Raw genomic sequence first — 14,572 nt, forward strand, 5'->3', positions numbered from 1 at the left:
TTGCTTCAAGTTTCGAGTTATCCAAGGCAAGTGCGAAGTTATCCAAGGCAAGACGGCATCTTTCAACATTAATATGTTGGTTTTGTTTTTTTTTTTTTTTGTAATAATGACTGAACAGAAATCAGAATCCATATTTAAGTCATATTTGCCGTTTATTGCCTTAAATAAAATGAAAAATGAACACAGGCACACAGGCACACAAGCGCACAAGCACACAGGCATACATTCGACGTGCATGAATATATAAAAAAAAAAAAAAAAAACTGTACGGCTATTACTTAAAATGTTCATATTGAAGAAGTGCAGTTAACACAAGTGGCACAAGTTTATACTTTGGTGCTGTCGTCGTATGCAATGTTATCATAGCACTCCTGAGGGGGACATCTATTAAAATCAGTATTGCATCGCACTTGTTCGGTTAGGCGACGTTTCGTCACAAAACGTGTTTTGTTCAGCATCATTAGAGACTTTCGGCTCATCGAGATGTGTTTAACATTAATGTCATCTATTTTAAATAAAAGGAAATGTGCGAAAACAAGTGTGAATAAAAATGAAGGAAATATTTGCAATTCAACTGAATGTTGTAAGTACGCACTTTATGAACTAACATGAAAGTGTATTTGTCCGTACATACCGTTACCGAAGAATCTTCTTTCGAAATTTCGCGGTAAATCGCTATAATCGCATTGGTTCTTGTTACAACTCTCGTGCAATTTGAATATAGTTTGCCGGCGAGCCATACGCACTGCACCGTCAATGCTGTCATCGTTGGCGCGGCCAATGTCGCTGACTGCATCGTCATTACCATCGTTGTCGTCGTCGTCGTCGTCTAGACGTTTGGGCCGTTGCAGTTGATGCGCTATATGTACAGCATTTCCGCGAATCTCTTGGGCAGCATCCTCTTCGGTTAACTGAAAAGCGTAAATGACAACGGTAGCTATTATAGTTCATTTCAATTTCATACGCCTTCAAATTTGATTTTATGCAACCGACCGACCGACCGACCGACCGACCGACCAACCATCGAACACCCAATATATGAGGAAAGTCAAAGAGCATAACGGTGTGGGCAATTGTGAATGGATGCACGTAGTTAACACTTTGCTTAAACTTTAATTCGTTGTGAAACGTTATCCAAAAAAGCTTTTAAGCATTTACAATAGCACCAACCGGACAAGGCTGGTACTTATGCATATCCATAGCAACAAATAAAATTACAGATGCACACACGAAACTAAACTAATTTAACTTTTTGCCATTCACACATGAAATCTAGTTTAAAGCAAACGCTGTTGCTGCACTTACCGCACTCGATGTCCTAAACCAATCCAATTTAGTTGTAGCCAACAACTGTGAAATTGTAGCGAAACGATGAAAGAACATTGCAATGAACTGAATAATCAAAATCACACCAAAAAATACGACAAAGCAAAGACCAATCGGGTCCAATTCTTTGTAACGGCGATAAATATAGATTTGCGAGTTAATATCATCGTATGTAATAAAATCGATTGGATCGATCGGCCACTCTAGATGCAAGTAATCCTTTTTAAGCTGCAATAGAAACACAACCAATACAAAAATCGAATTTATCATAACAAAAGCGAAAGCAAACATGTTGCGTAGCTCTCGCAGGCTGTCGGCAATTTCTAATTTTTTCTCTTTGGTATGAAACAATGGTCGAAGGTATAGTTTAATCAATTCCTTCCAGAAACGTTTCTCACGCAACGATATCTCACCCAATTCGGAGTCAACGAGCAAGGGATCATTTATCCAGCCCGGTAGGTAATCCTTTTCTTTGTTGTTTTCATCTAACTGCTGGCTGGGCGCACTGCTCTCGTCTTCCTATATACAAAAGCAAATAGACAAACATTACGCAAAATCTAAATTGACTTTTGCATAACAAAAACTTTGCATTCACTTATCCAAAGATACAAATACTAGCACGCATGCACATACATATAAATTTGTAAAATTCTTTGGTTTGCATGGAAATTGTCTATGAAAGGATTTGTCTGCGCGTACATCTACATACATATATATATATATATATATAAATATATATATGTAGAGTGCAGCTTACCTTCTTGGGCGCAACCTCTCGTGTACCCCAGGATACATCGTTCATATTAAACACCGAATATATGAGCAATAACATATACATCGATGGAATGGTGATATAATAAATAAAGCCGCAAATTAATGCTGCAACCTCTTGCGGATGTACAAGACCTGTATGTCAAAGAAAAAAAACGAAAAAGTCATATTCACTTTAGATCAACTTCTCCGTACATTTCATCCAAGTTATGGTCAATTCTTTTAAACAATTTTTACATCCATCCTTTAGGCGGAGGAAAAGCAAAGTCCCAACTCACAGCACAGTGACTCAAATATTAAATATCTCTACCGATTTTCAAACACCCGCGATATAATCATTATGCTCTGGCGGGCCATACTGTGACTGGGTTACGTTCGTTTAATCTGTATATTGTGTGTGTAGTAGTATAAAATCGTGCTCTGATGAAAATGTTTTCATATATAATTGCCCTATCTTATGCATTAAATACGTATTGTTATCTGTAAGCCGTTTATAGCATTTTTAAAAATACTCAGCGTATTAAAGTTTTGCACTGACCGGCGATAAAAATTTGCAAGAATACCAATAAAAAGAATAGCGAAGCCGGAGCAAGTGGCCCATCGTCAATTATTTGTATGATAATACCAATTAGAACGGCCATCATTACCAGACAGTACAATGAACTGATAACGAATGCTAACAGTAACTGCAAAGAACAAAAGAATTATCCGGAAGGATTCTTACTAACAGATGAGAAGAAGAAGAAGAAGAATAAGAGGACTCACCTGATATTTTTGTTTCAAATAAATACAAGATAGAATAAAGGTTAAAAGCGGTATAAAATTCCATAGGAACGCGTTCCATATGCCCGTGCTAAAGACGGTAACCAGAGCTCCCACCATCATTAAGAATATGGTGCCCGGTCCCAGCACTGTTCCAATCATTAACATGGCCTGATATATAATGTATGGCATTGATATCGAACTATTGTTTTTTATGACCATATCGGCATCGGAAAGCAAATCAAATATATTCGCTATAGTTGAGGGAACCCAACGTCTGCGCTGATTATAAAATTCATTAAACATTTCGGGTGAATGGGTGTACGCATCAGCAGCCGCGGAATATTCAACACGCAAACCTTGCTTAAGTATAAGAGTGCATAGCCAACGATCCTCGCCCTGATCGTATTGCACATAATGCATTGGTTCCTGGGAAACTGTCGTATATTTCTTCATGACGCTATTCTCCATAAGCGCGCTGCCACGAAACAAACTAAAGCAGCCAGGGCTACATAATACGCAACCGATTACATGTTCAGTCGCTTTTTGCAACCAATGACCAATGGCATATTCAAAAATCTGATACCATACCATCGGTCCACGACCAACGGGATGAATACGGCCGCAAGCAGCACCCAGTTCATCAATAGCTTTCATGCGATCTATCAACAATTGGACAGCTTGGGGTTGAAAATCAATATCGCCATCTAAAGCCAATAAAAATGTATTCTCCGCTATGACTGCCTTACGCTTCGCCGACACGTTTTCCAGTTCCATAATACGAAATCCGAGCAAATAGTACATGTACATGACTTGCGACCAACGTTTTTTGTGGCGAATTTTATCCTTATTCTTCAGATGGGCAATCATTTTCGAACGTCCCGGCAGTGTCCACACCAAGCGTCCCCCATAAGGTGTCTCGATTTTAACGGGCGACTTAATTTTTATTTGCACACCGTACACTTCGAAGGCCGCCTTTTCAATGCTAGTAATCAATAGCTTAACGTATTCATTTAATGGCGGATTTTTTGCATTCTCCATGCACTTCTCATCCAAAACGAACGCATCATCAAAGAAAATATTCGCTATGCAAGCATTTGTTTGAAAACAATGCGATAAAGCAGAAAATACAAAAAAAAAAAAAAAAACCTTAAGTTTACAACTAGTTTTTAGTATGAAACTATTACATAATAATAATGACTTCTTACCACTAAGCAACAGTACACTGAATAAAGTGTTATTTGATGTCTTCGTTTAAAAATCTTTCTAACTTCAAGTGAAAATCACTTTTCTGACTGCTCACTACTACTAAAGCTCAAAAGTTGAATAGGTCTACATATAAAATTTCATTACATAATTCTAATGAACTGTAAAGAGAGTTGAAAGAGTTGAACGAAAAGGTATTAACACATACACACATAAGACGCCTTCATAAATTGGTGCCTCTTTTGTATCCGTAGTAGTGTTCTTATCATAGAATAATCTGTTCGCACTTCATAAGTAACCCCATTAAGTTACGCAATTAAAGGCATACATGCCTACTTAAAGTAATAACATAAACGCAGTTTGCAACCACAGCGGACACACTCGGCAACGAACAGTACAAGGGTCATATTGTCACAAATAATTTGCAATTTTAACAGTGATGACAGGTAGATCAGCGAAAGAAGTATAATAAAAAAATAAAAAAAATTAAAAAATAGTAAATGTAAGAAAAGGGGGGAAAAACAAGAAAACGAAAATTATTTCTTATAAGCCAGAAAACAGAGAATAAAATACGTTCGAGATGTTCTGGGCTTTTTTCACAATTCTCTGCTTATTTTTACTTTTCTTTTTCTTTTCCTTTTGTTCTCACTGACAACATTATGTTCCATTATTGTCCTGTTGAAAAGGATTTACGAGCAAACCTCCACAGAACCGTAAGAGACGGCCGCTTGCTGAAGAATTGCATTAAAAACAAACAATAAAATAACAAATGAATATGGTTCCTTAAATTGGAATCCATATTACACGGACATATGATACGGTTTACATCATACTTTACGTGAAGAATAAAATAAATTAAGCAGAAAATTCGGCAAATTTACACCGAACAATTAATGCTCCCTATTCATATGTATATAGGTGGCGAGATATGATAATGTACATGTCTATAGTCCTTGATTCCCCCCGGGGAATCCCTGGAAGTTTCTCTATTCCTGGCAATCTATGAGAATCAGAGAAAAAAAAAAAAAAAAAACAGTACAGCCTTAGGTGCGTGCATAGCTTTCTTGTTCAGTTCAAGATATGTTGTGTTCTACAAAAAAAACTATCGCTAACTGGGCAAAGATGTGCGTGCACTGCATTATTTAAAGTATTAATTAAAACATCGACTTTCCTAAATACCGCATTTCATTTATGTTCGCCGACCAATTGTGTAAACTCGAACAGGTCGTAATACGTAGTTTCAGTATAAGGTCGCAAAATAACTTACTTTCGAGTTCGTAATATTCATCATCCGCTTTTCCACTGTTTATGTAAATTTTTGCCATACGTCTTGCACATTGATCCTCGTCGAGTCGCACAATTGATTTTAAAAATTCCATCATTTCATCTTGAGTTTCATGCCACATGGTAGCACAAATAATCAGTTGAGGTATTTTATCCGTTTCGAGGATATCTGTTGTCCTATTTCCGTTCGGTGAAGGCGATTCGCTCTGTAGATGCAAAACTGTTTATACATAACAATTTACAAGTGAAATATTTCATTACTCTGTGAAGGATGGGTGAAACGCAGGCAACAACGGCTCGACATTGCGCTGAGTGATGACTCAACTTGTTAAACCATTAGTGGTTGTTAGTCATTTTGTGTATGTGTGTGTATCGGTGTGTAATGAAGTGCAATAATATTTAAAAGGGTTGGTGGACTGTCCGCTGTATATAAATGCAAATAATTTTTTTCGATTCTTCCTTCCCCCACCCCCACCTCCTAACATAAATGCATGAACTTATTAAATTATTGACTTTATACGAAACTCTTGATTGATTTCATTGCCAGTTATTATAGCGTAAAAAGTGTCATGCAACCGTCGAGAATGTATATTAAGATCTGTGACGCAATACGCGCCTTCCACTCAGACAACAATTTGTAAGGCTTTGCTCTTAGGTGTGGTAATATTACTGAGATCGATCGATGGATTACGACCGGTATTTATAATGGGTTTGTTTTTTTTTTTTTTTTTTTTTTTTTTCTTTTCTTTAATATCACCCCAATTAGTCAGGAGTTGTTGACTCGTCGCGTAAGACGTTGACAATCAGAAAGAAGTGACGAACTGGACAACCAAGCAACCAAGCGATAAGCGTTGCCCGAAAGCATTACCGAAAGATCGCTTATAACTTCAATATCAATTAGTTACATGCTTGCAGAGAGTTTGCATTCGTTTCCCGCTAAAGATTCATTCATAGGCGCAAAATATTGAAAAGAGAAACCAAAGTCGAATTTGATGACTTCATTTGCCTTCACTCGAATTCTATTCAATGCGAGTGTGTTTTGTGTATTGATTGCTTGTTTTCTTTGTATTCGTCCTTCGACAGACATTCATCATTTTGCTGTTATTCAAATCTACTTACTTTTATTGATAAATAGTCCTCGTTCCAATCAGCTATGCGTCGATTCATTGTAATACATTGTTCAATGAAAAAGCCACTGTACCACGGACATATGAACAGCTTTTCGGTGGGTAGATTTTTATCATTTTTCGGATTCCAAATATGTTTCGTTACCCACAATTGTGACAACCACCACAGTATCCATAGCCATATATAGTCTTTAGTAAATGCATTCCCCCCCAATCGCCACCACTGCAAAGTTTGGCCAGCATAATCGTCATTATCATCATCTAATACCGGTCCTCTAAATGACAAATAATTCGGCAAGTAGTCATTAAATGAGCAAACGTCCGTCTCACGCAACCATATCAGTATGACAATCGTAGCCGCAGACAGTGGTGTAGCGAGGCTGATTGGCAGAGCAAAGCTGAATTCTTGTATTTTAATTTTGCAGGCAAACTTGCCGAATATGTAGCACAAATATGAAGATAACACTTGCGACAGCAACAAACTGACCACAACGTTCGGATTTGATTGTACGATGAATTGCTGATAATTATGATTATGATGATAATGATTATGATGATGATAATTGTATTGAATTGTTGATAATTCTGTCGTCAATAAATGCGCACTCGGCGAAATTAAGCCAGATGAGAATGTTGATAACGACGGTGGTTGCGATAAATTATGTGAATCAATAGTGCCAAATGAAATCTATGAAATTTAACTCAACATCATCAATAACCGAGATATGAAATTTAATCAATATTATGACTTATATTGTGTTTATGAAATGTCAAGAAAAATGCGTATCGATGATTATGATTATGGCTAAAGAGGAAGAAATTCTTCCTTTATCTGCTTATAAATAATGCATCAACTGCATATGCATATTATATGTATGTATGTATGTGTGTATGTATGTATGTATCATCTTAACATTCTTTAGCATTCATATTTAATACTTATATTAAATGCCTTAAACTATTCGCTTTGTTTTTTGTCGCACACTTTCTGAACGCAATATACACCCACCTCGTTCTCTTTCTTGCCTTCTTCGCTCTTATGTTTGCGTAGCCCTTTCATTTTCGAAAAGTTTTTTTACTTTTAGTTATAACTTTCGCAAAAAATCTTGTTTCTGCCTGGTGCTCTACGAAATGCTCAACCATAAAATACCTTTAGCGATACGTTTTAAATTCAAATCAATTGTTTATAGATTTCCCGATAACGATGTCCCTACGATATTATAGATACGATTAATACCCATATGTAGCTTTAAGGTTAGCCAATTTATGCGGTTAGCTGGTAAGAAAATCTTTTTCAAATACTTTAAATATTACGACGCGTTATAAACAAACGCGCCTCCCACCTGGCACCTGGCACCTGGCACGAGCGTACAGGCAGCCTGGCGTGTAGCAAATGTAACTTGTTAGGAAAATGAATTTCAATGCCACATAAGGTCACGTTAATTATTACTTACATATGAAGTGGCAGTCGAGAAGCCTTAAAATGAAAGATAAACACATCCCCACGCAATGATATGGAAAAAAATGAAAAAAATTTTTCTTTGGAATTTCAATTAATCGTTGATGAGTTTTGCTAACAGACCACAATATTGAAGCTTTAACGAGAAGCAGAGCAGACTATTAACCTACAAACGATAATGTTCACCTTGTATAAACCTTCAGTAAAACATTCGAACAATCTCATAAATATTTGTCGGAATACAAGTAAGTAATCACTTCGCAATGACTGGCTTCTCTATCTAACAACTGAAAGAAGTTGACCTGAATAACCTGAGCATAGGGTTGAGAAAGTTTCATTGTAAACTGAATATGTTTTTTTTTTTTTTTCTTTTTTTTTTTGGTATGTTTTTAACCCTTAACTCTTATTTTACCTTTTTAATTACAATGTCATGAGGTTTCCATGCTTGTGTAAACTTTGTGAGGTACTCTTCCATTGGTTGACCAGTCAATGCGAATGCCGTCAATGTAAACACCAGAATTTTTACCGGCGACAAATATAAGTATGTGTGATAACGGGACTTAGTGCGACGTACCAACTTAATTAAATTGACTGAAATTGAATAAAAAGCACATGATAACGACTTGATGATATTCCGTTTATGCCGAAAAAAAAAAATAAATAAATAGAAGTAACTCACTCTCATGCATATGTACGAATGCGCATTTACTTACCTATGCTGGAATATGAATTGATGTAATTCTCCCACCAACGAAACGATATTAATATCAAGGGCACCACTAATATTTGCATTGCCATTGACTCGTTAATTACGGGCCACACCACAAATGTGCTGGCCTGTGCTATTAAAGCGAAAAGGCTAATTGAATAAACGGCTATAGATTTGCCCCGAATTTTGGTTCCCATTAAAATATCTATAAGAAGACAACACGCATTAAATACTCGCCGGATAGACATTGAAGCACAGAAGCATAAATAACATAACTAAGCTAGCGCATCGATAAATGGACAAAAACTTTAAACGGAAAATGCAACGTTAGTGCACTGCACTGTACTGCTAACTATAGATCGGATTGTTGTAATCCTGAATAACTAACTAAAAGCGCAAATAATTAAAAGGACTTATCACAAAACAGTACTCCTTTGAATAAACTCGAGCGATTTGAAGAAAATAACTGCTACCTTTAGACCATCGACTAAGTTAACACCGATCCGTAGCAACTAGATCATCGATGCCATTATCGATTCTTAACAAAACAGTGGATGAAGATCCACTAATCACTTTTATCAAAAGTGATTATGATAGCAATTCAGGGTTCAATTCTTCTTTAGGTTACTGAGCCTAAAACGAGTACGCGAATGGGTAGATTAGAGACCTAGCAGATATACTGATTAGATAACATAACATAGCATTAACGGACGATTGGATTTTATATATAGGAGCACGCTGTCTAAACAAAACAGGCTATGTAAAGTACGAATGCGGGAATCCTTAAAGAGCATTAATAAATCAATGGGCAGATATATAAAATAAATTCGTATTCTTATTAGAAAAACACATTGACGTTCGAGTAATAAGATATATAAAGGTATGCCTAATATGGTTGATATTTGGGGTTCGCATGAATCCCCATTTTTGTTGTTTCAACTCGATGAGATCAACTTACTCAATACAGATGGTATAAAGCATACGCCGTTACAGAGAAATAGAGCTCGAATTGAATCGATGCGCGGGAAAACGTAAAATATGAGCACTGACAAGCCGGCCACATGCAACAGTTCAAATGCAATAACCTTAAAAGAATAGAAAATGAAAATAAAGCAAATTTTTTATGTTAACGAAGTAAAAATTTCGGATCGCAATTAATTACCAAAACTACTTCGAGCCATGTTGGCGATTTGACGTCTTTAAATACGCAGATACGTAACGAACGGAAAAAAGTAAATACTTCTGGTGCCGCAAATGAAAATATCAAAGCCCAAATCCAAGTGATTCGTTCAACCGTCGGTAGATTTGCTTCAAAATTTTCATTTGGTTCTAAATGATAGATGAAATGAATTTTCATAAAATTACGAAACTATTTACTGAAAGTAAAACTTGAGAATATTAATTCACCAATTGTCCCGCCGATAAAAATCAGAAATTCCAAGGAATATAGCGGGATCAAAAAATAGCTTAAATACTTTTAATTTGAAATGAAAACAAATCTTGACCGAATCTTTTATACCCATTATGGTGACCTTAATAAAGACTAAAAAAAAAAAAAAGAGCACTAAATTTTCATACTCTCAAATATTGGATGGGCGGGACTGATTTTTTCTATTTGCAGAACAAAAGCAGAAATTTATACAGTGTACGCGTTGTACGGTACGAATAAAAAGCGGAAAAACACGGAAAGCAAAGGTGTTCACAGTTTTTGGTGCATGCACGTGTGGGCGCAGAGGCCAGCTTCAAAAACCCCCAAAGTATACAAATTCTTGCACCTGAGCATGCCCGTCGATTTACTCGTCCATCTGTTCGCCTGCGCAGTTGTGTAGTATCTGTGATAAACATATCGCCTACAAACTGGCAAATAAATTTGCATTTGAAAATGACCCAAACGAAGTCATCTACAACGCCCACACGCCTATGCACAAAAGCAGTAAACATTTTTTTGTAAACCATTTAGCCTATCTGCCTGTCTGTCTGTCCGTTTGGCTGGTATCTGCCCATGCGTTTTTGTTTTCAAGCTGCATTTTGCAATCGTTGAGATATTTTGCGGCACAGACGTCATAGACGAGATTTGGTACTACCTGGACGTACTTTGGCCCAAGGACGAAATCTATTGAAAATGGTTTGGGTCGGTCCACTTTGTCGACCACTTCCTATATAATGCCGTATTCAGAAAAGTCTTTATATGGGGAGAAATTGCAATTTTGAAAATTTCTCGGCAAAAGTGGCCAAGTGGTCCTATTTCGGCATTCTGAATGGATGTGAAAAGTTTGGACAAGTTGCGGCACTCTTTTGAGTCTGCTCTCACCCAACCGTCCTCACGGAAATTGAATCTTTATGTGGTACGGAATTTCCAATATTTCATGGCCCGTAATAGTAAATTCAAAAAGAAATCTTACCAAATTTGGACAAGATACCTCTATTGTTTGGCTATCACCGCATATAAAGATTCTCACGAAACGTTAACCCTTTTATTCCAAAAAAGCCTAATATTTAAATTTTTTGGTATCAAAATTTGTTTATGATAATAATTAAAAAAAAAAAAATTAAAATTGTACCTAATTGGAAGTACATGGGTCTATTTCTTGGCTCTACTCCGTATAAGATGTACCATGAATAGGAAGTCCGTCGGGAAAAGAATTAATTTTTGATAATCTATGATGCGTTTCAGCAAAAAAATTAATGGTAGTGAATGTGGATCAGATAGGTATATTTATAGGCGCTATTACGAAACCCAATCTCCTATTTGGATAGAAAATTTAGCCTTGTGTGAAAATAATGTGCACCTTTTGGAGTATTATTACCAAAACAAGTGAATAACTTTATTGGGCGAGGTGGTGTAGGGTATGTAATAGACGGCGTTGTCCAACTATAATATTCTTACTTGTTTTTTGAATGACCTTAACCGAAAAGAGTGCATGACAGCAGAGTTTTCACTCGTTAGCTTTACTCATTTAAGATAAAATTATTAAGAAAGCTATCAGAAGGTGAATCAGGAGCCGGCGCAGGAACGAACTCTTTTTCACTTTTCAATATTATTTCCTAGGAAATGGTTTTTCCATTTTATTAAAAAGTTACACACAGCACACATACGTACATGCAAGACGTTTGCTTTCGCACGTGACTTATTTTCGTTTCTTTACAGAGACTTGCGTCCTTTGGAAGGTTTTATTCGATTTCCTTAATTTCTGATCTTATGCATATAACAATTCCTTTCGTACGTGCGACAGTTCTGCGACAATAATTTTTGCTCTCCACAGACCTGTAGATTGCTAGGCAGACCAAATGCCAGAAACTTAATAGCTGGAACTGAATTTGGAATTTGCAAATAAATTTGCTTCAAAAATTAAAAAAAGAAAAAAAAAAAAATTACGATTCACGACAAAAAACAAAACCTAATAGTCGTTTCCATTAAGCCGGGCCGAATAACAAAAGATCAAATGATATGAAAGTGTATTCCATGTGTGCGTATTCAGTGTATACAGGCGCTAATCATCGAGCATTTTCGATATTCATTTCAAGGTTTCATTGCTTCACAAGCAAAAAAGAGGACAGAGTTTCCGGTGCCGTACTGTGGTTGGCGATAAAAATCGGGTCTCCTACGCGAATCGCAAGCGCAAAAAGTTGTGGGTTAGTCCAGGAGAGCCATCCACATCGACACCGAAACGGTACATTGATGGCCATAACATTTTGCTATGCGTATAGTGGGATCAGCAAGGTTTAGTGTGTTACGAGTTGCTGAAATCGAATGAAATTGTTCCTGCAGATGTGTACCGACTGTTGCAAAATACACCAAAAGCAATAACGACTGAAATGACTACCAGCACACGAATTAACTCAAAATATCGTTTTGGCCACTTATTGCAAGTGTTCTCAAGGATACACTATTGTAGCTCGACTAGGAAGTTCTGCCACACCCGATGAACTCACCAGAATATCACTTGTTCACATCGATGCAGTATGGCATGGCTGGCACGCAGCTACCCGAAGTTGAAGAAGCACAAAAATCGGATCGATGATTGGATCGCTGCCAAGCACGGATTACCAGAATTTGTAGACAATTTTTCTCAATAAATGCTTTTCTCAAGCGAAGAAATGATCAAAACTAATGCAAGCACCTATTAGATGCATATATTATGCGTACTTACATATAATAATAAATTGTTTTTATGCAGTAGCGTTCGTCCTTGTCCCAGAGAGAAGAACACATTAATTTTACTAAATTTTCTCGAACAACAGAAGTGCATAGGCAAACACGTTTAAATCGAATCAGAAAATGATTCTGAATCCATCAATATATTACATATATCCGCACAAACCTAATAAACCCTATATACAAAGTAGTGCAGGATATAATGATGCATGCAATGAGAAGAATTATATTTGATATCTCATCAACATATTCATCAACTATATAAACGAAAACAAACTATTTGCATATGCTTGCGCATATATAGTGCATATAGAGCTCACGCATTGACTATATATATGCCCGCATTTCTTTAATACAGCGAAAGCCAAATAAACTCTTCATTTGGAAAGCAACTACTGCTTATGCTTGTATGTAGTGTGTGTATGCTGCATGTATTTCTTTAAGAAAACAAAAAACAAGCTTTCGAGCTCATAGCATATGGTAACTAAATTATGCACAAATCATTCAACAAAAAAAGAGATGATTAGAGAGGCGGCCGGCCATATTATAAATGGTCTGAGCAGATAATTTTTCGGAATATGACAAATAATACAAAAAGCCATTAAACTAATTGCATGTCTTCAAACAATGTTTACAAAATTGAATTTTGAAATTTGAAGGTATTTTTCTCGAAATCGGGTTTCTTAAGCATGCTGGCGCGTTGTAGTTGCCATCTGATTACCTTGAAATTTTGATTGCAATCTTGAAATAAGGACTTCCACTATGTAACGTAGAAACTTTCGAATAAATGAATATTCGGTTTTTCGAAAAATGGTCATTCGTTTTTCGTTTCGGCATTGGAAGCCAAGGCGGAAGAAAGATAGTCTTTCGAGAGCCGCCAAGTGTCCGCGTTGTTTTTGAAAAATGCAGAAGGAAACGTCTTATGTATAACGAAAGTTTTCATTTACTTATGAAAATAACTCTATGCCTACAGGACTTAAGTCCTGTAAATATTACCACTTAACGGATTCTGGATCAGTATAAACGTTCAATTAATTGTGTCTGTCTCTCGATTAAGAAAAATAGTTAGGAAAGAGCGCTCGGGAACACTCAGAAAGTCTCTCTTTTAAGACAAATAATTACATATAGATCTACTTGGAGATCTAGTCAAAGACATACTCCTTTTACTTCTCGTTAAAATCTCTTCAATCAGTTATCTTACTATGTTACCGTTATTTCATAATTAGAAACAATAGAACAATTGGAAACACGAACCAATAGTTTGACAATATGTTACATTATCTCTCAAACTGATCTGAGCCGCCATGAAGATGAACGAAACTTTTGATATAACTGCTGTGCCCAGCATAACCACAAAGACGAACAAATATGTTAAAGTTTTAAATATTTTAAGTACAACACCAAGTTTCGACCAATTGGCCGCCGAACCCGTAGCTCGCTTGGATGGTGGATCCTGAAAGGAATCCCATAGCGGCGGCCGTTCTCTATTCTTACTACAAAAAGAATAAAAATAAATTGATTTTTATAAAAATATTTTTCCATCAATATATTGACACTCAATATTATATTATTGAACACTGACCGATTTTTATTAAAAATCTCGTCACTTAAATAATCATCGACGTTCATTGACATAGATAGATTTTATATAAGATATTCCGTGCGGCAATCGTACAATTTAAAGAGAAACAAAAAAAAAATGTGAGAAGAACCCTGCTTCCTCGCTTTGCAAGACGAACGCTTCAACTGAATATAAAGTGAACGTAAATGAA

The 14,572-nt window shown here is 36.4% G+C and overlaps 1 protein-coding gene across 1 annotated transcript; it reads right to left on the minus strand.

Annotated features, from left to right (window-relative positions):
- Positions 1-297: 297 nt before the first annotated feature.
- Positions 298-14,480, minus strand: LOC119631759 (chitin synthase chs-2). Its single transcript, XM_038024248.1, has 15 exons — positions 14,383-14,480; positions 14,055-14,293; positions 9,807-9,973; positions 9,603-9,729; positions 8,649-8,849; positions 8,348-8,526; positions 7,705-7,723; positions 6,469-7,061; positions 5,333-5,555; positions 2,863-3,944; positions 2,636-2,783; positions 2,084-2,232; positions 1,306-1,845; positions 635-911; positions 298-505 (listed from the first exon to the last, which is right to left on the minus strand). Exons 1-15 carry the CDS (start codon positions 14,433-14,435, stop codon positions 327-329), a joined length of 4,176 nt encoding a protein of 1,391 aa, XP_037880176.1. The 5' UTR covers positions 14,436-14,480; the 3' UTR covers positions 298-326.
- Positions 14,481-14,572: the final 92 nt, after the last annotated feature.

This window comes from Glossina fuscipes, unplaced genomic scaffold (genome assembly GCF_014805625.2).
Source record: "Glossina fuscipes isolate IAEA_lab_2018 unplaced genomic scaffold, Yale_Gfus_2 1, whole genome shotgun sequence".
Classification (NCBI taxonomy): domain Eukaryota; kingdom Metazoa; phylum Arthropoda; class Insecta; order Diptera; family Glossinidae; genus Glossina; species Glossina fuscipes.

Excerpts from the sequence above, each read along its gene's own strand:
- LOC119631759 (XM_038024248.1), bottom strand. The coding sequence starts at position 14,435 with ATGTCAATGAACGTCGATGATTATTTAAGTGACGAGATTTTTAATAAA. Across the intron at positions 3,945-5,332 it reads TGAATATTACGAACTCGAAA|CGAATATTTTCTTTGATGAT; the intron begins GTAAGTTATTTT and ends ATGCTTGCATAG. Across the intron at positions 2,784-2,862 it reads ATTTGAAACAAAAATATCAG|TTACTGTTAGCATTCGTTAT; the intron begins GTGAGTCCTCTT and ends TGTTCTTTGCAG.